General features: G+C 42.8%; 1 protein-coding gene across 1 annotated transcript in view; it reads left to right on the plus strand.

The window, feature by feature from the left end:
- Positions 1–26,224, plus strand: part of ULK2 (unc-51 like autophagy activating kinase 2) — a 252,205-nt gene that overhangs the window by 102,059 nt on the left and 123,922 nt on the right. Inside the window, exons 5-7 of the mRNA XM_033921554.1 lie at positions 4,961–4,997; positions 15,069–15,242; positions 22,469–22,542. Coding sequence (XP_033777445.1) covers positions 4,961–4,997; positions 15,069–15,242; positions 22,469–22,542 — 285 coding nt within the window. The remainder of the gene's footprint in view (positions 1–4,960; positions 4,998–15,068; positions 15,243–22,468; positions 22,543–26,224) is intronic.

Genomic DNA, 26,224 nt, shown 5'->3' on the forward strand with positions numbered 1-26,224 from the left:
TGGGTGCCTTGAGCCTTGGCCACTACCTTTAGTGTGCCCTAACTCAAAAAAGTTTGAGACCCTGCTCTACAGGGTGAAATTGAAAAAATGTCTCTGATTTTTAAGGATCACAGAGGAAATGGGCCAATGTATTTAAAGAAAAGTTGGGCCTCTGAGCTCTCCCAAGGAGCATCCCTAAATAAGCCTTTATCAAAGGAAATCTAAGAAGGATGCCCACCAGCAAATTTGCCTCAGGAGTAGCTCTGGAACTCATTCCTATGTTATGTCTGCCTCTACTTTAGAAAGCAAGAGAGCCTAGATCTCTCTTTAATATGTGCTGTGCTGTACCAGGCAGTTACTCATACCACTTCAGGATTACCTTATACATTTGAATATAAACCCATCCAAATATAAACAGAGAAACCCTCTCCCCCCCCTTGTTTTTAGGGGGAAAAATGTTAACTCTAATATAAGCTGGTTTATATTCAAGTACAGGGGCAGGAGCGATCCCGCCCTTCTCAGAGGTGTTCTGCCTGCTGGCTCTACAGTCAGCCAGCCTGCCCCCTCCACCTCTTCTTTGGTCCCAGTCTCACCTTGGTGGTTGAGTGGTGTGGGGAGCTCCCTCCTTTTCCCACAGTGACCTTTTGTGTCGGCTCTGCACCCAGCTTGCCGCCTCCCCCCCTCCCCCCCAGTCCCACTACAGGCTTACCTTTACTGTCCCGCTGATCCAACAATAACCCAGGGCAGGAGCAGTCTCTCTAGTTTAAAAAATTGCTGAAAATTTCTGTGGCCACCTTGCAATACTGCAGTAGCTTTGCGAGGTTGCCATGGGAACCCACGGCAGCCTTATTTTACTACAGAAACTGCACAGACAAGAGCACAGAAGGATCACTCCCGCTCTGGCTCACCGCCAGATCACCAGGGGTGTAAGGTAGGCCTGTTGTGGGGAGAAGGGTATGGGCTAGGTGAGCTGATAGGACACTGGAGAAGGGAGGGTTGAATTGTTCGTTTACTCTGGCTCCAGTCCCCCATACCATTGGATCACTAGGGCAGTAAGGTAAGCCCAGGTGGGGTGTGTGTGTGCCTGTGGATGGGATTCAAATATGACCGAGCCCCCATTTTTTTCTGTTTGTTTTTGGCCCAAAAATCTCAGTTATATTAAAGTACATACGGTAGTTTACTGTATAGTTACACATATCTTATTTTGCTGTATATAACAATTTTAACTTCAGTTTAGCCACCAACTTTAGTTATTCCAGTGCCTTTATTATACCCATCTTACCTACTTGCCCCAATTGCACATCCCCTGCAAACTTAAGATATTTCATTATGTTGTGATGACAAAAAACTTCAAGCCATTCTTTCGATATATTAAGGGGAAATGACCTGCAAAAGAAATGATGGTGCCGTTGGATGACCATGGAATAAAGGGAGTGCTAAAGGAATACATAGCCATCGCTGACAAACTAAACATATTTTTTGCGTCTGTGTTTACTAAAGAGGATATACACAACATACTGGAAGCAGACAGGCTATACGCGGGAAACGAAGACGGGAATCTGACAGGGTTGATGGTCAGTCGAGAAGAGGTATGCGGGCAGATTGATAGGACCGGATGGCATCCATCTGAGGATAATGAAGGAACTGAAAGGGGCTAAAGCAGAACTGCTTCAACTAATAGCCAACCTGTCGATCAAATCGGGAAGGATTCCGGAAGACTGGAAGGTGGCGAATGTTACACCGATCTTCAAGAAAGGTTCGAGGGGTGATTTGGGAAACTGCAGACTCGTGAGTCTGACCTTGGTACCAGGAAAGATGGTAGAGGCGCTGATAAAGATCGTATCATTGAGCACCTTGGCGAATACGATCTGATGAGGACCAGCCAACATGGCTTCAGCAAAGGAAGATCTTGCTTGACGAACTTGCTGCACTTATTCGAGGGAGTAAACATGTGGATAGACAAGGGTGACCCAGTCGACATTGTATATCTGGATTTTCAGAAGGTGTTCGACAAGGTTCCGCATGAACGACTACTTTGAAAAATTGCGAGCCATGAAATCGAGGGTGAAATACTCACGTGGATTAAAAACTGGCTGGCGGATAGTAAACAGAGAGTGGGGTAAATGGACAATACTCGGACTGGAAAAGTGTCACGAGTGGAGTGCCGCAGGGTTCCGTGCTTAGACCTGTGCTCTTCAACATATTTTATAAATGATCTGGAAATTGGTACGACGAGTGTGGTGATTAAATTTGCAGACGATATGAAGTTATTCAGAGTAGTGAAGACGCAGGAGGATTGCGAAGACCTGCAACATGACATAAACACGCTCGAGAAAAGGGCTGCAACATGACAAATGAGGTAAATGTAAGGTGATGCATGTTGGTAACAAAAATCTTATACATGAATATAGGATGTCCGGGGCGGTACTTGGAGAGACCCCACAGGAAAGAAACTTGGGAGTACTGGTCGACAAGTCGTTGAAGTCGTTGGCGCAATGTGCGGCGGCGGTGAAAAGGGCAAACAGAATGCTGGGAATGATTAAGAAGGGGATCATGAACAGATCGGAGAAGGTTATGTCGCTGTACCGGGCCATGATACGCCCCCACCTGGAATACTGCATCCAGCACTGGTCGCCGTACATGAAGAAGGACACGGTACTACTCGAAAGGATCCAGAGAAGAGCAATTAAAATGGTTAAGGAGCTGGAGAAGTTGCCGGACAGTGAGAGGTTAGAGAAATTGGGCCTCTTCTCCCTTGAACAGAGGAGACTGAGAGGAGACATGATCGAAACATTCATGATAATGAAGGGAATAGACTTAGTAGATAGACAGGTTGTTCACCCTCTCCAAGGTAGAGAGAACGAGAGGGCACTCTCTAAAGCAGGGGTAGGGAACTCCGGTCTTCGAGGGCCGTAATCCAGTCAGGTTTTCAGGATTTCCTCAATCCAGTCAGGTTTTCAGGATTTCCTCAATGAATATGCATGAGATCTATTTGCATGCACTGCTTTCAATGCATATTCTTTGAGGTAATCCTGAAAACCTGACTGGATTACTGCCTTCGAGGACTGGAGTTCCCTACCCCTGCTCTAAAGTTAAAAGGGGATAGATTCCGTACAAACGTAAGGAACTTCTTCAGCCAGAGAGTGGTAGAACACTGGAACACTTTCTGAGGCTGTTATAGGGGAAAACACCCTCCAGGGATTCAAGACAAAGTTAGACAAGTTCCTGCTGAACCGAAATGTACGCAGGTAGGGCTGGTCTCAGTTAGGGCACTGGTCTTTGACCTAGAGGCCACCGCGGGAGCGGACTGTTGGGCACGATGGACCACTGTTCTGACCCAGCAGCGGCAATTCTCATGTTCTTATTTGCTATTTCTACTGTGCTGTTTTGATGACATACTCTCATTGCTATTATTATAATTTAATTTGACTATTTCTAAATATACTTCACTATTCTAATTTGTTTGTTACATTGAGGGCACTTTATTATAGTTATAATATAAGTTGCCTACATCATTGATCTAGAGATGGGAATAACTAGTGAGATAATTAAATTTGCTGATGACACAAAGTTGTTCAAAGTTGTTAAATCACAAAAGGATTGTAAAAAATTGCAAGAGGACCTTATGAGACTGGAAGTCAAAATGGCAGATGACGTTTAATGTGATGCATGTGGGAAAGCAGAACCTGAACTATAGCTATGTGATGTTGGGTTCTATGTTAGGAGTCAATGCCCAGGAAAAGGATCTAGGAGTCATTGTTGAGAATACATTGAAACCTTCAGCTCAATGTGTGGTGGTGGCTAAGAAAGCAAATAGAATGTTAGGAATTATCAGGAAACGTTTGGAAAACAAAGATGAAAATGTTATAATGCCCTTGTATCGCTCTATGGTATGGCCACAACTTGAATACTATGGGCTCCTTTTATTAAGGCGCGCTACGGGGGTTAGCGCGTTGGACATTTCATCATGTGCTAACCCCCACGGCAGCCTAAAATCATAACGCCTCGTCTATGGAGGCATTAGGTACTAGCGTGGCAGGCAGTTTAACTCGCAGTATTCCGCGCATTAAACCGCTACCGCCCTTTGTAAAAGGACTCCTATGTGTAGTTCTGGTCGCTGTATTTCAAAAAAGATATTGTGGAATTATAAAAGGTACAGAGAAGGATGACAAAAATGATAAAAGGTTTGGGATTACTTCCTTATGAGGAAAGGCTTAAGTGGCTTGCGCTTTTCAGCTTGGAGAAGAGATGGCTCAGGGCTGATATGATAGTCTATAAAAATACTGAATTGAGTGAAAAAGGTAGATGTGAATTGCTTATATTAGGACTAGGGGGCACGTGATGAAGCTACAGATAGATAGGAAAGTATGATAGACAATGTCCTTGACTTACATGCTGTCTTGTTTTACTTTGTGTATATTTTTTGTAAACCACTTAGTTTTAGGCGGTCTATTAATTTTTAAAATAAATAAATTTAAAATAAACTGGAGAAAATATTTCTTCACACAACATGTGATTAAACTCTGGAATTTGTTGCCGGAGAATGTGTTGAAATCAGTTTGGGGTATAAAAAAAGGATTGGATAATTTTCTAAAAGAGAAGTCCATAGGCCATTATTGAGGTGGCTTGGGGAAATCCACTGCTTATTCTTAGGATAAGCAGCTTAAAATTTGTTTTACTACTTGGGATCTAGCTAGGTACTTGGGGACCTGGGTTGGCCACTGTTGAAAACAGGATACTGGGCTTCATGGACCTTTGGTCTATTTCAGTATGGCAGTTCTTATGTTCTTACACGTTATAAACCACCTTGGGTAAATCTCTTCAAAATGTCAGTTAGTAAATCTGAAATAGTTAAGTAGATAGACCAGGAGAATGAATTGAATGGAATTATTTTTCAATTTGCATTGAAAATGTGTGTAAAGTGTTAGAAATATGCTGCAAATGACAAACGAGTTTTTTAGTTTTTTCTTCTTTTTCTTAGTATTGCAATGGTGGAGACTTGGCGGACTACTTGCAAGGTAAAGGATTTCTTTCTCTATTGCTCCTGCTTAGATTTGCTATACCTTAAGGTTTACAAGATCTTTTTCAGCTTCATCTGCAGATCTTATCTCTAGAGATTTAGATACAGTGGAGCCTTAGTTTGTGAGCATAATTCATTCCAGAAGCATGTTCATAAACCAAAGTGCTCATATATCAAAGCGAGTTTCCCTGTAGGGTAACTTATTTGATTGGTTTCCCCCTCCCGAGGCTACCGGTCCTGCTTGCTTCCACCCCACCACATCCCAAAATGACCTCACTCCCGAGGCCCCTGGTGTGCTTCCACCCCACACCCGAGAACTGGCATCAACCGCCCACCCAAACCCTTACCCCAATCTGGCACCAACAAGCAGCACCAACCCACAGGTCATGCCGGTGCCTGAAGATCCTTCCTCTTGCCGCTGGGCTGAGCCTTAAGCATCTGCGCATGCTCAAGGCCTTCTGGCTCTCGTTCGCCCTGAGAATCTCAGAGAGAGGAGAGCCAGAAGGCCTTGAGCATGCGCAGATGCTCAAGGCCCAGGCAGGATCTTCAGGCACTGGCATCGGCACGTCCTGTGAGTTGGTGCTGCGTGCCGGTGCCAGATTGGAGTAAGGGTTTGGGTGGGCGGATGATGCCGGTTCTTTGGGGGGGGGGGAGTCAACGCTCGGTTTGCAAAGCATGATTTGCTTGAGTGTTTTGCTCGTCTTGCAAAACCCTCGCAAATCGCGTTACTCGCAAACCGAGGTTTGACTCTACTTAATTTTTTTTTTTTTTTTTACTAATTGATGCTGCAGTCACACCCTTGTAAGAGCAGTGGTCATGAGCTTGCCATTTTATCAATTTTATGTCACCTACTAGGATAATAGTTTCTTTTTTTTCATGAGGTTGAAATTTTATTTTATATTTATTGCATTTTTTCTTTAAAAATACAAGAAAACTTCTTTATACAGAAAATAAGGCAACAAAGCACAAAAAATAACATAAAAAATGCAAAATACATCATACCATGTGTTCTGTTATAACAATCCACAATTCAGGAGTGGGTAAGACACAATTTCAGGCAATTATCTCTTAAAATAAACACAAATCATGAAAGAAAAAGCAGCTGCAAATTATGTATACTACAAAGCAGATGTAAATGGAAATTCAATGGGCAAGAGTTCATAAAGGTAACCTGATGTTTAGATCATAGAATATATATTTTACATAGCTCAACTTAATTTTACATTTGCAAGGCTAATTCCACCCAAAAATACCCCCAAGTTGAATAAGTTGTGATCTTAAGAGAAATTGCTGATTAGAGAATGACACGGTGATTGTTACCCACAGCTAGCCGCGGGTAACTCGCCGAAATGGGGAAAGAAAAAATAATGGTCGCTGCGGGGCGGGGACAAGGCCATTCACCACCCCATGGAGCAGTGAATGGACTTGTCTCCGCAGTGAGGCAATCTAGGATCGCGCGGTCCAGCAGCCCCCACCCGCCCAATCGTAGCGTTCTGCCATCTCCCTCCCTCCACCTCACCTTAGATACAGAGTTTGCCGGTTTTCTTTTTCGCCCAGCCGCACGCTTTCAAAGAGCCGCGCACGCGAGGCTGCTCAAGTTATCAATCTTCTCCTCTGTTGCAACTTCCTGTTTCCGGTTGCGTCAGAGGAGAAGATTGAACAACAGAACAGCCGCGGACCTTCCCTGCTCCAGTTTACAGCTCACTACGGATGCCATTTCCTGTTTTTTTGCCTTGGCGGAAGGCGGCTGAAGGAAAGAAGTTGTGTCAGAGGGGGCAGGGTGTCAGAGAAGGAAATCGGTGGGTGATTTCAGGTGTGAGTTTGAAGGTGGGATGGGGGGAATAGCAAGGTAGAGATGGCAGATCACGGGGGATCGGCCTGGACCCCGTTCCCGACTGCATAGGATGAGGGGTGCTCGGCCTGTGATAGCATGTGAGGGCAGGTAAATGCGTGTGACTTAGTATGCTTTATAGTTCTACCAGAGGCACGTCTATTTGTGCTCGTTTCTTACAGTGTTCAGTACCTTAAAAGGGGTAGGAGCGTGGCTCGGTAGTAGTTACTCTAGATTAGACTTTTAGATGTCTGCGGTTCCTTTGTCCTTGCACTTGTGTATCTAAATCTGATGACTTGCTGTGTATTTCTCTATAGTGCAGGAAAAATGTAGGAAGGGTTTTCATGATATTTATTTTCTCTGCTTTGGGTGATGGTGGGTGTAGTATGCTAGGAAGGCCTCTGGGAGAGCCTCTTTTAAATTAATTTTAATCTGGTGGGCGTTCTCGGTGTGTTGCTGTGTTTGCTTTTCTGAGTTATCAGGTTGGGAACGGTAAATTATGTAAGTGTGGTAGATTTGCTTTGCCCAGTATCTCAATAATAAATAAAAAATTTCAAAATCTACTTGTGATCTGGCTCCAAACAAAATTTCTTACCAAAGTTGCAGGATTACATTCACAATTCTCCCTTTCACATTTGCTCTGGTGTCCTTTGTGCTTCCACAGCAAAATGACCTGTCAAGCCAGTCCGAGGGCTCAGTCGGCACACGAAGGTGTGTGGCTTGTCCTTCCTTTTCAGCATGAAATAATATAAAAGGTAAACTTTCAAACACAAAAGAAAGAGCCTCAGAGAGACCACTTAGAACTTCCTCTCAGGTGCAGTCTTTCTTCTCCCAAGTTGAAATATTTTAAGTAAAGTTTGTTGCAAAAAAGTGCAGCGTTAGTGTTTGGTTGCTAAGGGATCCATTGATTTGAGTGGAAGAGTAGCCAAATAGTGAAAGGAAGCCATGTTCAAATCCCACAGCTGCTCTTTGTAATCTTGAACAAATAAGCTTCGATTGTAAATCAGGTCAGATCTGGGGACGATTTGGGCCGAATTAACAGAACTGGCATCCGATCTATGCAGTGAGATAAGAGATATAGGAAGTGGTGGAAATGACCTTACAAGAACAGCATGCAGCTTTGATGAACTTTGAAACTGCTTTGCAAACAACCAACATTGAATTAGCAGAAAAGGTGGACTATTATGAAACAGAAGCAGGTGGGCAAATCTTAGATTTAGGGACACCCAGAAACACCCGAGTACACTAATATTGAGGAAGTGGTGCAAAAAATGGCAAGTCATATTTTGACAGAATCTGAGACATCTTTGGCTCCCAAAGATATAAAACTGGTTAGAGCCCACAGGGTAATGGGGAGCACGAGAAACAATAAAGCCAAGGATATTCTTGCCAGCTGCTCTGATTTCAAAGTGAAAGAAGCCATCCTGGCTAAAGCAAAAACAATGGAAAGCTTAATCTGGGTCACTTATTCAGTAGACATGTACCTGGACCTTGCAGCTGCAACTCTGAAACACAGAAGAGTGTTGAAACCAGTTACGCAACAGCTGAGAAACCAAAACATCAAGTGTAAATGGAAATACCCATTTGCTTTATTGTTCTACTACCAGGGTAAAAGCTCCATTTGATTAAGGAGTGTGTGGCGCAGTGGTTGGATCTACAGCCTCAGCACCCTGGGGTTGTGGGTTCAAACCCCGCGCTGCTCCTTGTGACCCTGGGCAAGTCACTCAATCCTCCATAGCCCCAGGTACGTTAGCTAGATTGTGAGTCCACCGGGACAGAGAGGGAAAATGCTTGAGTACCTGATTGTAAAACCGCTTAGATAACCTTGATAGGCGGTATATAAAATCCTAATAAACTTGAAACCTGTGAGGAAACGCAATGAATTTTGGAGAATCGGGAGTCTCATAAGTCGCTGAGATCGTTGGAACAAACCCGGCTTGCTTTACCACTCACCCTAAGTGACAGCAAGTAGGAGCTGGAAAAAGCAACTGATGAGGCAAAAATCAGACTTTAAGCTGTCCTCTGGGAAATCGACCTGAGTACCCTGATCTTCTCTAGCATTGGAGCCGGGAGGCTGTTTGATAAGTGGAATGCCAAAGGTTGGACATTATATTGACTACTGATCACTTGGTTCAAGGTCTCAACGATGTTAAGAGTATGCGGTAATAATAATAATGGTACTAACACTGATGATTTTGTAATTGTTTGAGCCTAGCGGGATTGAAGACGCTTCCTCTCATGGACATAGATATTATGTTTAGTCCTTGCCTTAAACATCAAGGTATTCCTCCTGGGAAGGGGTGGGGGATTCTGGGTTTACTATGCAAACTGTATATTAACATGGGGATACCTGGTTCAGGTGATTCTCTCTTATTATGATGTATATTCTAATGCAGGGTTGCCCAATACGTCGATCGGGAAGGCAATGCGAGTCGATCGTGGAGCCCATCCCGGACTCTGTGATAGACTCGTGTTGCCGTCCCGATCTACTGGGCTGATCAGCCTTCCTCTCCCCGATGTCCCCCACCACCCTCCCTGCAGAAGCGACGGACCGACCAGCATTCCGCTCCCCAATGTCAATTCTGACATAGGAGAGGAAGTTCTGGGCCAGCCAATCGCTGCCTGGCTGACCTGGAACTCCTTTCTGACGTCAGAAATGACGTCAGGGAGTGGAATGCTGGTCAGCGCGACGCTTCTGCAGGGAGAGCTTGGGGCAGCGGTGGCTTGGAGGCCAGTTCCCCGATGGCGATGGTGGCAAACCTAGTGGCTTGGGGGAGGGCAAGGAGACAAGGAAAGAAGGGAAACAGAAAGAAAAGGGGAACAGGGAGTCGGAAAGAAAGGGAGACAGGGAGAAAGAAGGGGGCAGGGAGACAGGGAGAAAGAAGGGGGCAGGGAGAAAGAAAGAAAAAGTTGGGGGAGAGAATGAGGTCTAGAGGAGAGGAAGCATACAGGAGGCTGAAAGAAGGGAAGAAATATTGGATGCAAGTGCAACCAGAGACTCATGAAATCACCAGACAACAAAGGTAGGAAAAATGATTTTATTTTCAATTTAGTGATCAAAATGTCTGTTTTGAGAATTTATATCTGCTGTCTATATTTTGCACTATGGCTCCCCTTTACTAAACCGCAATAGTGGTTTTTAGCACAGGGAGCCTATGAGCGTCAAGAGCAGTGCAGGGCATTCAGCGCAGCTCCCTATGCTAAAAACTACCATCGTGCTTTAGTAAAAAGGGAGGGGGGTATATTTGTCTATTTTTGTATGGTTGTTACTGAGGTGACATTGCATAGAGTCATCTGCCTTGACCTCTTTGAAAAACCCCTGGAATATAAATGATGATTAGCATTTTCTCTGCATACAGTGTGCTGTGTTTTAAAAAAATATTTTTATTATTGGTAGATCATTTTGACTTGGTCATTTTAAAAGTAGCTCGCAAGCCCAAAAAGTGTGGGCATCCCTGTTCTAGTGCAATAGGTGTGTCATTCTGGACAGATGGCCATCCTGAAGAATTCAGTTCCGTTTTTTGATGGTGTCAGGACAAAGGAAGAGCTGAAAGAATCTCCCCTGAGGTAGCCCGTTGGAGAGGCGAAACAGTACGTTTTTTTTTATTGATAGAAGTGATTTATGTCTGTGTCCACAAAAGTTTTGTGTTGCTTATCCTTTAACACCCAGAGAAAACCTATTGCATTACAAGGACAAGACAATGATAGAAGGACCCCCTTAGTAGTGATATACAATCCAGAGCTGGAAAAACTAAGAAAAATTATAAGAGGTCTACAACCACTACTTGAAGAAGATGAATTACTAAAAGAAATATTCCCAGTTCCACCTGCCAAAGGTGGTTTCACCCTTTCATGTCAGTCAGTAGCCCTCCCAGTGTTGGGTAGTCAGGAGGGCTCTTCGGAGCAAAAGCAGTTGCACAAGTTGGATGTCTGTCGGGTCCTTCGCTCTTATGTTCAGCGGACTGCAGAATTTTGGAAGTCAGATCATCTTTTTGTTTTCTTAGCCGGGTCCTCGTAAGGGGGTGGCGCCTCCAAAGCTACCATTGTGCGTTGGATTTTTTTTTTTTTTAATTCTTTATTCATTTTTAAATCACACAAGTGCACAAAATTATTTCATAAATTAATCCAATATCGCACTTTAAAATCTAACACTTATAATCTAATAGACCAGTACAGATAAAACCCTACCCACCCACCCTTCATCAATTATTCTATAAAATATATTATAATAATATTATAAATGTTGGATTAAGGAGACTAGCACTTCTGCGTATCTTCTTCAGAAGAAGTCTGTTCCGGAATTTCTCAAGGCTCATTCCACTTGGGGTCAGGCAGCTTCTTGGACTGAGTCTTCTCTTGTGCCTCCAGTGAATAGCTGTAAAGCTGTGGTTTGGTCTTCTTTGCATTCCTTTGTTCGGCATTACCGTGTGGACATTCAACCGCGTTGGGACATGGTGTTTAGTGAGTGTGTTCTGGTGTCAGCCCTTTGGGGGTCCCACCCTTGATGGGTACTGCTTTGGTTCGTCCCATCAGTGAAGCCTGGAGAGGTGACAAAGAAGGAGAAATTAGGTTCTTACCTGCTAATTTTCTTTCTTTTAGACTCTTCAGACTGGTACAGGACCCCACCCTGTCTGTTATCGTTTGTTCTTGCAGGGTTTTTTCACGTGAAGATTTTGCTTTTTCTGTGGGTTCTAGTATTTTTTTAAGGCAGGGGAGATCAAAGAACAGCGGCTGTGGCTCAGTTGGCGTAGCTGGCAAGCTGTGGGGACATTTTGCTGCAGGGGCCTGTTCTATGCATTTTCCAACAGCATTCCTGTATATTAGTTTCCTGTTAGGGGTGTTATGTTTCTACTTAGCTTTTCGTAGTTCTGCTTGGCTATTCAGCAGACTGTTAGATAGTGGGAGAGACAACTATTAAGTACTATAAGCAAAGGTTTGGTCTCAGTCTCCACCTGCTGGTCATGATGAGCTGTTATCCATCAGTGAAACCTGTACCGGTCTGGAGAGTCTAAAAGAAAGAAAATTAGCAGGTAAGAACCTAATTTCTTCTTACCAAACATTTCAAATCTTTGCAGATTGGTAAGGGAGCATTAGAGAATGGACACTTTTTTGCATTTAATGCTATCAACAGATGGATAAATAAGCTTTAACTGACCATTTGAACAAAGCCTTCCCAGAGGAAGAAAATGACAATTAATTTGAATGGTGCAGAACTATGAATAATATTGAATATTAACATTCATAAGTGTTCATGCTTCTTTAGGAAACCAGTGCAGTTGTCTCAACAATGGAGTTGTTCTTTCCCATTTGTAATATCCTTGAACAACCAACAATAATCCGATTTGCTAATTACTGTATAAGGCAGTGGTTTCAAACTTGCGGCCCGCCATGTACTGTTTTGAGGCCCTCGGTATGTTTTATCATAATCACAAAAGTAAAATAAAACATTTTCTTGATCATATAAATATCTCTTTTGCTATAAATTACAATATTATTATTAAGACTTAGCAAGAAGAAAAGATTTATAAACTATAAAGATTTTTACCTCATGCAAAATTGTTATCTAATATAATAAAATGCTAGGCCGCGCATGCGCACTCCCATCGCGTGGGTCCATTTTCCGTGAGCTGTAGTGACCCATAGGAAGTGCGCATGCGTGGCTTACGGTTCTTTGAAAGACGCAGCGGTGGCTACTCTCACGATCCCCGCCTACATCAGACTTTCAACACAGGTGGGGATCATGAGAGGAGCCACCGCCGCGTCTTTCAATTAAAAAAAAAATACGGCAAGGCGGATGTCGGCCGCGGCGGCTGTCGGGGACTGCAGGCCGCGGTAGCTGTAGCCCTCCGTGGCCGAGCACGGAGACGGGCCGAAGTTTTTTTCAACTTCTCAAAGACGCTGCAGCGGCTCCTCTCACGAGCTGCTCCTGCGTCGGAGAAGGCGGCGATTGTGAGAGGAGCCGCCGGGAAGTTACACTGCTGGGGGCTCGGGCTGTTAGGTCCGTGCAGGCTCCTCTCGCGGTAAATAGAGGGAGAGGGAATGCTGCGGCTGCTGGACAGGGAAGTAGGGAAGGAGATAGGAAGAAAGACACAGGGGCAGGGGGAGAGACAGAAATACAGACAGACAAAGGGGGCCAGGGAGGGAGAGAGACAGAAAGAAAGACAGCGGGAGGAAGAGAGACAGTAAGAAAAAGACAGGGGTATGGAGAGAAACAGAAAGACAGACATATATTCTACCACAAGGGGGAGGAAGGGAGATGGAAAGAAAAGAAGAAAGACACAGGGACAGGGAGAGAGACAGAAAGACAGACAGACAAAGGGGGCCAGGGACAGAGACAGACAGAAAGAAAGACAGCAGGACAGAGAGAGAGAGACGGAAATAAAGACACAGACATACATTCTAGCACCCGTTAATGTAACAGGCTAAAATACTAGTATATTATAATACCCTTAGCGCGCATGTGCACTTAAATCTTCGTGGCTCCGTGAGTCCGTACTCTGTGGTCGGCAGAAAAATGTTGGAGAGTGTGGCATATGCACATGCGCACGTTCTGAGCTGACATCGGGGAGAGAAGGAGGCGGCGGCAACCGAGCTACGGAGCTAGGGCAGGGAAGGCCACAACCACTGCCGCTCCCTGGTCGCACGGCCTTCTCCTCTGCCTCCACTCTCCCCTCTGGGTGAATTTCAGTTCGTTGGGTAGGTCGAGGATGAGGATTTGTTGGAAGCTGGTGGTGCTGCTGCAGAGGGGGTGGGGGGGCTGGGGGGTGGCCAAAGGAAGGGGAGCACTGCGCAGGCGGGGAACGGGAGGGAGGGAAAGAGACAGAAAGACAGACAGACATATAGACGGCGGCCAAGGAACGAGAGAGAGAGAGAGAGAGAGAAAGAGACAGAAAGGCAGACAGATAGAGAGACAGAAAGACAGACAGTGGCCAACTAGAGAGAGAGAAAAAGATAGAAAGAGACACAGACAGCGGCCAAGGAGAGAGAAAGAGACAGAAAGACACACAGACACACAGACAGCGGCCAAAGAGAGAGAGAGAGAGAGACAGACAGACAAACAGTGGCCAAGGAGCGAGAGAGAGACAAAAAGGCAGGCACACAGACAGATAGACAGCGGCCAAGGAGAGAAGGAGAGACAGAAAGACAGACAGCAGCCAAGGAGAGAGAAAAAGAGACAGAAAGACAGACACTCACAGAGAATGACAGGTGGAGACAGACAGTCAGCAGCCAAGGAGAGAGAGAGAGACAGAAAGACATACAGACACACAGACAGTGCTCAAGGAGAGACACAGAAAGAAAGAAAGACAGACAGACACATCTATTCTAGCACCCGTTAATGTAACGGGCTTAAAGACTAGTTTCTTTAATAAGACATTAACTATTTTTTCTGAGGCCCTCCAAGTACCTACAAATCTAAAATGTGACCCTGCAAAGGGTTTGAGTTTGAGACCACTGGTATAAGGGCATGTATGTTTAGTATTTAAGAAAATTTTACTTTATATTGTCAATAACATTTAATTTGTATGTGTTAAGGTATTAATCTATATGTATTTAGACTTTGTACATCGCTTAGTGATTTTAAATAGGCGATTCATTAAGAATAAATAAACTTGAAACTTGACTATTAAACTGAACTGGGTAAAAGAGAAGCATTTTTGCATTGTGGACTATTAAACTGAACTGGGTAAAAGAGAAGCATTTTTGCATTCTGCACAGTTGCTTCAGTTCCTATGAGATCTCCCTTAGCACAGCAGTCTTGGAGAAGTGGAGGGAATATATAAGTTCTAAAGCTAAATCCTGGACAGCGTTTTTAAGTAAGGATTTACTGAATAAAAGAAGGTCCAAGAACATTGTGTTTCCACAGTTTTGTTTATTTGGAATTGTAATATTTGTGACCACTGTTCCCTCTAAGCTGTGCGCGTGCACACAAATTAAAATAACGCACACAAATTAAAATAAATTTTTGCCTAAAATGATTTATTGAAATGAGACTTTGTTACATAAAGTGTAACTAAAATTACATTGTGTTTTTGTTAATTCAGACTAAACTCAAAGACCTGCCCATAACTGAACTCTGGGCCCTCTGGCAATCATTTTTATAGTACACACAAATTTAGTTTTTCTTTAAAATGCGCACAGATGAAATTTTTTGCGCACACAGCCTATGAAAAATTAGAGGGAACATTTGTTTGTGACCATTGTTAAGAATTATATATTTGTTTTATTTCTTTTTGACAGCTAAAGGGACTCTGAGTGAAGATACTATCCGAGTGTTCCTGCAGCAGATAGCAGCTGCCATGCAGATCCTGCACAGTAAAGGGATCATTCACAGGGACCTGAAACCTCAGAATATCTTGTTATCTCATGTTACTCGGAAGAAGGCGAGTCTCAATGGCATTCGCATCAAAATAGGTAAATTGGGTACCAACCAGTATATTAATTGGTGTCCTGTTAACAAAGTGTCAAATCAGAGCTTGATTGCTGTTCTGAATTTTTGCTGCTTTTTAAATCTTTTTTTTTGTTGTTCTTGTTGTGTATACTTTTATACAGTAGAATCCTGCTTATTCAGTACTCAAGCAACCAGCACTCTTACCCAACTGGCAAAAAAATTGTCCTGCCTCTAGCCCCTGAAGCAACAGCTGCAGCGGTCCTGACCTGTCAACCCCCCTCCAACCCCAAAAGTGGCAGCAGTCCTTACCTGCTAACTCCCCTTCCCTTCAGCCACAAAGCAACAGCAACAGCGGTCTTGTCCCGCCAACCCCCTTCCCTCCCTCACCTGAAGCAGCAGTGGCAGCTTTGTAAACAGGCTGTTCGCAGCCAGCCTCAGAGGAAAGGCCCTGCTGGGGCTGGCCACGAGTAGCCTGTTTACAGCACTGCCTCTGCTAACTGGCTGCCGCTGTTGCTTTGGGTAAGTGAGGGAGGGAGGAGGGTTGGTGGGTCAAGACTGCTGCTGCTTCAGGGTAAGGATGGGGGTCGGTGGGCCAGGACTGCTGTTGCTTTGGGTAAGTGAGGAGGGTCCAGGAGAGAGGGCAGAGCTGTGTGTGTGGGAGGAGGGTACCAGCAGGGTAGAAACATAGAAACATGACGGCAGATAAAGGCCAAATGACCCATCTAGTCTGCCCATCCACAGTAAACTACAGTTATCCGGCTTCTACAAGTCCCCAAGGGTGCTGGATAACTGAGAGTTTACTTTGTTTTAACCTCAGTGAGGTTCTCTTGCCTTTTTATTTTAGAAACCTGCAGATAGACTTCTCTAGGAAAATAGTTTGATCTAGCAATAGTTATGTGTTATTATGAATAACTGGTTTAGAAAAGAGGCTTGATTCCTGCTGCTACCTTTACAATCCATGCTTGAACAAGTACTACCTCACTTTAAATAATTACTTCTTCCATAATTTAGAAATAACTATAGAATAACAATAGGGATCCTCTAGTCTTCTTAGTTTCATTTCTGGCTCAGTGTCATAGATTGCAATTTTTTCTAGCTTTACACTCACTGCAGAATGTGGGCTCCTGTATGCTGTTAATGTTAGATTTTGAACTGTACAGTATGAAAGTGATTGATTGCCAGGAGAAGGAATTGTATATTTTCAGACATCACTTGATACTTGGGGTTTATATTTTAAAATAGCTGGTGTTCAAGTTTAAGAACATAAGCAGTGCCTCTGCTGGGTCAGACCAGAGGTTCATCATGCCCAGCAGTCCGCTCATGTGTCGGCCCATCAGGTCCAGGACCTGTAGAGTAATCCTCTATCTATCCCCTTTTCCTTCAGGAAATTATCTAATCCCTTCTTGGTCCCCAAAACTGTACTCTGTCCTATCACACCCTCTGGAAGTGCATTCCAGGTGTCCACCACCCTTTGTTGCAGATAGCTCTTCTAGACAGTGTAGCAAAAGCCTTATGGAATTGTTAAATATCCCTGGACAGCACTCAAGGCTCCCTTTTGTGCTAGAGGGAAGGTGAACTGAGGCACTTTTACTGGGGAACAAATCAGTATTGGGGAGGATGTGACATCCCCAAGGCAAGAGAGACTCCCACGGGCCTTAACCTCTTTTCTGCATGTGCTCTATTTCAGTCTTTAAACTCATTACTGTCCATGAGGTCAAGAAACCTCCAGATATATAAACTATCTTCTCCTTCACTTAAAGGAATAAAATCTTTATGATCCTTTTCTAGATCTAAACTAAACTAAACCTTAGGTTTGTATACCGCACCATCTCCGCGTGCGCAGAGCTCGGCACGGTTTACAGAGGTTGAGAGGAAAGGAACTACAAAGAAAGGGTATAGGAGAGGGACTGAGAAGATAGAGAGGGGCAGGGAACTAGAGAACGGGAGGTGATTAGATTTTTGAGAAGAGCCAAGTTTTCAAGCGTTTACGGAAGGATTGGAAGGAGCTAGAATTTCTGAGTGGGGATGAGAGGTTGTTCCAGAGTTCCGTAGTTCTAAAGGGGAGGGATGTTCCGAGTTTTCCTGCGCGGGATATACCTTTTATAGATGGGAAAGATAGTTTCAGTTTTTGGGAGGGTCTAGAAGAGAGCGGGTTTGAGGAATTCCAGAAGAGTGGGATAACGGGAGGAAGGACGCCATGTAGAATCTTGAAGGCTATGCAGGCACATTTATAGAGGACTCTGGAGTATACTGGGAGCCAGTGGAGCTTGGAGAGGAGTGGGGAAACGTGATCGAACTTGCCTTTTGCGAAAATAAGCTTGGCCGCGGCGTTCTGAATTAGCTGAAGTCTAAGGAGGTTTTTCTTAGTTAGGCTTATATAGATGGAGTTGCAGTAGTCTAGTCTAGAGAGGATGGTGGATTGAACGAGGATGGCGAAATGAGAATGATGAAAGCAAGATCTTACTTTCCTCAACATATGGAGGCTGAAGAAGCATTTTTTTACCAGGGAGTTGAGGTGATCGTTGAAGGAGAGAGAGGAGTCTAAGATGATGCCTAGGACTTTGCTTGAAAACTCAAGCTGAAGAGTGGGGCCGGAAGGTAGAGGGATGGAGGTGGGTAAATGATCTGAAATTGGGCCGAGCCAGAGTAGTTTGGTTTTGGACTCATTCAGTTTCATTTGTACAGATTGGGCCCAGGATTGGAGGTTCGTAATACATGTGGAGATGTTCTCGGCGAGGTTCGAGAGGTTCGCGTCAGTTTCGAGGAGGATGAGGATGTCGTCCGCATAGGAGTAGAGAGTTTCTAGGGGGGATAGATGAAGGAGTTTCAGAGAGGACATGTAGATGTTGAAAAGGATAGGGGAGAGGGGTGAGCCTTGCGGGACTCCACATTTCGGCTTCCAGGCGGGGGATGAGGAACCGTTTGTGTTAACGGTGTAGGAGCGGAAGCGTAGGAATTTCGAGAACCAATCAAGGACTGTGGAGCTAATGCCTATTTCGGAGAGTTGGAAGATTAGGATGTCGTAGTGAACGACGTCGAAGGCTGCGGAGAGGTCGAATTGAAGAAGAACAGCAAATTTGTTGTGAGAATGGAGTTGTTGTACCTTAGAGATTAGTGAGGCCAGGAGGGATTCGGTGCTGAAGTTGGGTCTGAAGCCGAATTGGTGGGGTAGGAGGATAGAGAAACGTTCTAGGTAGGATGAGAGTTGGGTGGATATGATGGATTCTAATAGCTTGGTTAGGAGAGGGATATTTGCTATAGGACGGTAGTTAGATGGAATGGTGGGATCAAGGTCGGCCTTTTTCAGTAGAGGGGACAATGAAATGTGTCCCATGTCAGGGGAGAAAAGGCCCGATGTTAGGGCAGAGTTTATAAGGTCGGTGAGGGAAGCGATGGCCTGTGTAGGGATATTCTCGAATAGATAGGAGGGGAAAGGATCCAAAATGCACTTGCAAGTTTTTAGTTTGAGGCAGAGTTTGGAGACTTGCGGTTCAGAGACAAGCTCGAAGGTGGTCCAGGATCTGTCGGCAGGAATAGGGGTGGATACAGGTAAGGTAGGGTTGAGATCAATAGAGGTCAGGGAATTGTAGGAGACTGTGGGAGGGAAGGAGCATCTTAGAGTGGTAACCTTTTCATTAAAGAACTTTGCAAGGGCATCGGCAGGTAGAGATGGTGGAAGCGAAGGTGGGTCTTTTTTTGTAGTTAGGGAGCGCCAGATGTTGAACAACGCACTGATCTGGTTGTTGGATCTAGAGATCTTGTCTCCGAAGAAGTTTTTTCTGGCTTTTTTTAATGTTGAATTGTAAAATTTAATATTGGTCCTCCAGGTCTGTCTATCAGAGGGGGATTTAGATTTTTTCCATTTGCGCTCCAAAGCGCGACATTTCTGTTTCAACTCTCTGTGAAGAGGTAGGTACCAGGGGGCCTTTCGGGGGTAGGAGATGGTTTTGGTGGTTAATGGAGCAAGGGAGTGGTAGGTGGACTCGGAGAGGGCGGTCCAGTTGTGCCAATGTGATTCGGGATCTGTAGGTCTAGGGTTGGAGGAGAGTTTGCTGAGGAGTTTGGACCAGAATAGATTGCTTGAGGTTTTTTTGCGGAAGGTTATGGAATGAGAGGAGTGGGGTGGGGAGTCAAGATGTGACATGAAGACAGGGAGACAGGTAGTCCCTAAGAAGTGATCTGACCAGGGGACTTGTTCCCAGCGAGTGTCGTCGGTTGAGGTTTTGAAGGCAGTAAGATCCATGAAGGTGGTGAAGTCTAGGGTATGCCCTTTTTCGTGGGTTGGGGATGGGGTGGGTGGGGGAAAACCTAGAGAGGTAAGGAAGTTGTTGAATTCAGATGTGTCATTGTTATTTGTGTCGTCGAGGTGGAGATTGATATCACCAACATTTTCATATGCTTTTTCATATGCTTTTACATCTATTTGGAATGAACTTCAAGTAAATATTAGAACTCTTCCTTTACTTTCAAGTTTTAGGAAATCTTTAGAAACACATCTTATTAAAGTTGTGGATTATGTTTAAATCATTTTTCTTATAATTGCTAATTAGATCCGATTTAAATATGTTAAATATCTTTATGTAAACCGAGTCGAGCTTCTTTTTTGGAAGACAATTCAGTTTATAAATCTAAGGATTAGATTAGAGCACTGAGAGAGAGGTCTTTTTTTCTGTCTGCTAATCAAAAGGAAAAGACTAAGACTGCTACTAAGAGTTCCCGGACCTTCTGAACTAACCAGAAATAAACAGGCTTACCACATTCATCTGCCAGAGACTGAGAAATACTGACCGGGGGGACTATTTTAGGCTCACTAGAAACCAGAAGATCTCAGTCAGCATCTGCTGATGGAAGTGTGTAAGCCAGTGTTTTTCAACCTTTTTTGGGCAAAGGCACACTTGTTTCATGAAAAAAATCACGAGGCACACCACCATTAGAAAATGTTAAAAAATTTAACTCTGTGCCTATATTGACTATATATAAAGTAATTCTCTTGAATAGGAATCAAATAAACACAAAGAAAGTATTTTATAATTACTTTATTATGAAATATTAAGTAAATAGAATAGTGAAAAATTATAAAATACTTTATTCAGTGCGAAACCTGGGCCTGTTTGGCTGAACACAAAGCTGATATTCTGGCTGGAATCGAAGAAAGACACACACGTAGCTCTTCGTCAACAGCCGTTCCCTTCACCGCCCCGTCACCGCCACTGCCATCCCTTTCACCGCCCCGTCACCGCCACTGCCATCCCATTCACCACCCCGTCACCGTCCCCGCTGCATCTATATAAGCCTTAGTACTGTAATATTTAGCTTATTCCTTTCTTATAAATCAAAGTTCCTGCTGCTGAACTAGAGAAAGAGATGTTCAGCTGGCAGGGCTTTGTTTATAAATTTTTATCAACACAACTAATATACTATTTTATCCTAAAGCAAAAAATAAATAAATAAATATAATTTTTTTTTTCTACCTTTGTTGTCTGGTTTCTGCTTTCCACATCTTCTCATTCAATTCCTTCCATCCACTGTGTGTCTTCTCTCTACGTCTTCCATTTGCTGTTACTGTGCCTCTCCCTTCACCCCCCCCCCCAATTGGTCTAGCACCCATCTTCTTCCCTCCGCTCCCCCATAGTCTGGCATCTGTCTTCTTCCCACTCTGTCTTCCACATTTCCCTTTGGGGTCTGTTCCTCTCCACCCTCCTTCAATGTCTGTCCTATTCCTTTCCACCACCACCCTTCCCTCCCTCCTTTACCATCTGTTCCTTTCTACTACCCTTCAGCTCCTCTCACGTGGCTTATCTATCTACCTTCCTCCCTCTTATTTTCATGGCACGTTACAATGTAATTTGTGCAAGCCACTGGAGCCTGCGAGCTCGGTCCCTGTCCCATCCCCACAAACCATCTCGCTTCTGTGCTCCTATTTTCTCCATTTCTAATATCTCCCCTATGTATCTGTCATTGCCCCCCCCTGTGTCCATATACCATCCCCATGGCATGTCCCCTTTATGTCTCTGTCCCTATGCCCCATGCACATAATTTCCCCTCTTTCTGTTACCTTCCTGTGTCCAGATTTCCCCTATCTTCCTCTTCCATACCAGTGTGTCTCTTCTTTTCAATCCCATCTAGCTTTTTTCCCTCTTTTCCCCCCCCCCCTGCTTCTAGCATCTGGCTCACCTGCCTGTCCTTCCCTTTCTTTCCTGCTGTGGGTTTTTCTTTCCGTCTTCATCCCCTTGGCCCAGAATCCTTTTCCCTTTCACTCCCTCCTTCCAATTTGAGCCGGGAACACGAGCGATCGCACGGTCCCCGCAGCCACCACTCGCCTGCCCAATCGATCCTACTGTTTAGCCAGCTCTCTCCCTTCGCCTCACCTTAGTTTGTAGGTTTTGTTTTTCGGCGACATGCACGCTTTCCCAAAGAGCCGCGCACGCGCGGCTGCTCAGTGTTCAATCTTCTGCTCTGCTGCAACTTCCTGTTTCCGGTTGCGTCAGAGCCTAATCAGGGTCTGCACCGTACGGCACACCAGGCAACATAGTGTGCCGCGGAACAGCGGTTGAAAAACACTGGTGTAAGCCATCAGCCTGGGCTGGTCTGGAGGGGCTAAAGGAAAGCTGATCAGCAGATAAAGCCTAATTTCTCCTTTACTTGCACATAGTAATTGTTTTTGGGTAGGGTGTGAAAATGAAGAAAATGTATCCTGTGTATAGTAATTATATGCATTCTTGCTATTGCTGAGAAAATAGTGTTCTGAATTTCGACTTAGATAAAATATTAGAAAAGACACACAAAAAAGAACCTTGGATAGTTTGAAGCAAATCCGTTCCCTTCATTATTGAGGATGCACCTAGGATTTTATTGGAAAATCATGCCCTTTCTCCAACCCAAAGGGTTAACCTGTTTGTGCTGAAAAAAGTACTACTTAAAAGGTGAACATTTTATGAATAGTTTTAGGAATGATTATAATCAATTCAAATGAAAAGTGGTTTTATATTAAGTCCTGGGTTCCTGCAGCCTTCAGTTTGTTTTTAAAGCATATTGATCAGGCTTCAAATATTGCTTCATCTCCCTCGGGCATGATGCTTTGTAGCAATTTTCTCTGTTAAGCTGAATATTGCTGGCACAGTTATACCTCATTTGGAATTACTCTTGCAAAACTTCAAAGTGGAGAGAGACAAAGGCCAGCTATAAAAATGTTAACATTCTGTATTAATTTTGTTCTCATGAGGTTGCTTTTTTTTTCTTTTCTTGTTAGCGGACTTTGGCTTTGCTCGGTACCTGCATAGTAACATGATGGCTGCCACTCTGTGTGGGTCCCCCATGTACATGGTAAGTTTTGTTGATATGCTGTACTTGTGTAACATTTCTGTTTTCAAAATTTCTGACTAATTAGATCCTTTGCATTCTACACAGTGTAACATGTTTTGTTTTGTTTTTTAACATTTTTTGTTAACCGCATCGAACTCATGGGTTATGCGGTCTAAAAATCCGCTGTTTTGTTTATATATTCGTATTGAGGATTAGCAAGGCATGTAAACATCTTACTATTTGGAAGTTAATTTCAGTTGCTCATGAAGACAAAACAAATGGCAGTTTTGATAGGTCTACTACTATTAATCATTTCTGTAGCACAACTGACATGTACACAGAGCTGTAATAAACACATGAGGGAATCCCTGCTTGAAACAGCTTACAATTTATTCAAGATAGTTTCAAGTTTATTTAAAATTTCTTATACCGCCTAATCAAACCTTCTAGGCAGTGTACAAAAATGTTAAAAACCATCTACTAACTAAAATACAGTTTAAAAACACACAACAATACTAGGGCAAATACTAGCTTTAAAGGACTAATAAATTAACAAAGAGAGACAAGAAGGAAAGGAGGGCTGGAACTACAGTAAGCAGATTAAGATTTTTTATGGGAATGATTAAAATAACATGGGTAATAAAGAGGCAATTAAGAAACTAAGATTATCAGCAGTATTCAATTCAGTCATTGAGCCCCATCCCCACTCGGGGCAAGATTATCAAAACTTTAACGCAGTCACTAAACTGTTTTTCGGCAGTTTAGCCTGCACGCATTTTAGCGGCGGATTAGCAAAACAGATCATCTTTATCTTTAGCAAGATTTCTAGCAGTCTCTGACAATGGCATGCAAATGTGCTCTTTAACGTTGAAATGAGCCCTCTGGTGGATTCTTAAAAATTGCTGAGGCATTTTCGAAGAGCAGTGTTGGCTTTTGGCAACAAAAAGCACTTGTCTGGGGGTACTGTTACAATGCCAGCACTTGTGTTTTGACTGTGGCTAATGAAAAAAAAAAGTGTATCTATATATTTTATAAGTGGAGGGTAGTAAAATCACGCTTCTTTATGGGAGAGACAAGCTTGTTTGATGCGAGCTTGTTAAAAGCTCTTGAGCGCGTATATGATACCCTTGTCTTGTGTGTTTCTGGCTGTGGGTTTTCATTAAATTTTACATTAAAAACAAATTACAAGATTTACCTGAATTATAGTAGTTTTTTGGAGAGGAAGGCATGTTTTATCTGCGATTGAAAAAAGTCGACGTTGCTTCTCCCCTCCTCTCCCTTCCATTTGTCCAATAGTGCAGGGTTTTTGTTTTTTTTTCCCAATTCTTTATTTTCAAATCTTACAATAAGTGTAACAATAAATACAATATTTTTACTTCAGTACCACACTTAATATTATATTAATATCTATTTCAGAATTAATCCCCCCCTCCCACCTAAACCATCACAATCAAGTTTCAAGTTTATTTAAATTTAATGGTTCGCTTAAAAATTCTAAGCGAATAACATTACAATTAATATAAGGGTAAAAACAGTTAAGATCATTTTTGTGCATTAACAAACATATTCGTGAACACTTAACAAAACAGACACTACTGGAGGGGTTGGGAAAAACATGTGGGGTAAAAAGTTACAATGTTATTGTGTCCACATAGATAGACGAAGAAAATTGGATAGGGTAGGATAGAACGTTGGGATGGGGGTACCTAAAAGTTGAAAATTTTCGGAGTTTATAATATTTTCAATTGATAAAAGATGATTCCTGTTTAAGGGTTAAAGGAAGCCTTAAATAGAAATGTTTTTAGATTAGTTTTGAATAAAGTGAGATCTTTGATATTCCTAATGTAGAAAGGAAGAGAATTCCAGATAAGCGGGGCTTTGACTGAAAAAATATCATGTCGCCTAGTTCCTATTATTTTCAATGATGGAACCATAAGTAGCTCCTGACTATTAGACCGGAGAGAGCGATTTGAGGAGTGTGGAATTAATAAGCGGTTAATGAACTGAGGTTCATTTGTAGTAGTTGTTTTAAAGACTAATAATGCTATTTTATATATTATTCTCTGGTTAATGGGTAGCCAATGAGATTTCATCAGATATGGAGTCACGTGATCATATTTCTTTCCATGATGTATTAATTTTATGGCGGTGTTTTGAATTATTTGTAAACGTCTTTGTTCCTTGTTTGTTATGTTTAGTAATAAGGAATTACAGTAATCTAATTTGGATATTATGAGTGAGTGGACTAAAATATTTACTGATTTTGGCTCTAAGTACTTGGACATTGAACGGATTAGGCGCAAACGGTAGAAGCAGTTTTTAACTGTGTTGCTAATATGTTCTTGGTAAGAGAATTTACTATCGATGATTACACCTAAAATCTTAAGTGAAGTTGCTAATTCAATTGGTGTGTTGTTAATCGAAAAAGGGATTGATAGTTTTAGGTCTTGTTTTGAAGGAAAAAATAGAGCCCTTGTCTTGGATACTTTTAGTGCTAGTTTGTTTTGTACTAGCCAATTTTTTATTTGTTCTAATTTTTGGTTAATTTGAGCTATGTCATTTGAGTTTTCCGGGTTGAATGCATGAGTCAACTGGATGTCGTCTGCGTAAGCATAGGTGGTAAAACCTATGGATTGGCTTAGGTTTAGTAAGGGGGCTAAAAAAATATTAAATAAAAGAGGAGACAAGATAGAGCCCTGGGGGATGCCATAATTTTGGGAAAAAGGTTTCGAAATTGTATTGTTAAAGCGTACCGTAGAAGTACGGTTAGAGAGGAAGGAGGTAAACCATTGCAAGGCTAGGTCGCTAACGCCTATAGAATGGAGTCTGTCAAGAAGAAGAGAATGGTCAATTGTGTCGAATGCGGCTGAGAGATCGAGAGAAAATAAAATTACCGAGTTGTGGTGATCAAGATTATAAATGATATTGGTAGTGAGCCCAATTAAGGAATACTCTGTATTATGATGTTTCCTGAAGCCTGTTTGATTGGGATGTAATGCATTGGTAGAATTGGCAAAGTCTGATAGTTGAGTGAATATTACTTTCTCTGTGATTTTTACTAAGAAAGGGATATTAGCAATTGGACGATAGTTAGTGGGGTCGTCATAGCTGATTTTATGGTCTTTTAATATAGGAGATATTATTGATGCTTTCCAACTTGTTGGTACTGCCCCTGATGAAAGGCTTTTTTTAATTATTGAGTGCAATAGTGGGCCAAAGCAAGAAAAATATTTTTTTTAAATTAAGGGAGGAATGATCTCAGAGGGAGTGTTTTTTAAATTAATACTTTGAAAAATTGATTTTATTTCGTCTAACGATGGAACTTTAAAGTTAGAACACTTAGCGCATGGGATTAGGTTATTAGTGTGTGACTCCGAGGGGTTAATGGTAGGATCAGAGATAAAGTTTTTACGGATGTTTGTGATTTTTTCGCAGAAAGCCTCTGCCATGATTTGAGCTGAAAGATTTGAGCGTTTATTTTCGTTTTGAGGTTTTGGATTGAAGGATTTTAATATAGAGAATAAGATAGAAGAATTTCTGGCTAATTTAATTTTATTTGAGTAGAAAGTTTTCTTGGACTCATTAATTTTATTTTTATAGTATTGAGATTGTTCTATGAAAGCTTTTAAGTTTACGTTATTTTTGTTTTTTCGCCATTTTCTTTCCAAAGATCGTAGTTGCCTTTTAATTAGTGAAAGTTCTG

Source organism: Geotrypetes seraphini, chromosome 15 (assembly GCF_902459505.1).
Source record: "Geotrypetes seraphini chromosome 15, aGeoSer1.1, whole genome shotgun sequence".
In the NCBI taxonomy this organism is placed as follows: domain Eukaryota; kingdom Metazoa; phylum Chordata; class Amphibia; order Gymnophiona; family Dermophiidae; genus Geotrypetes; species Geotrypetes seraphini.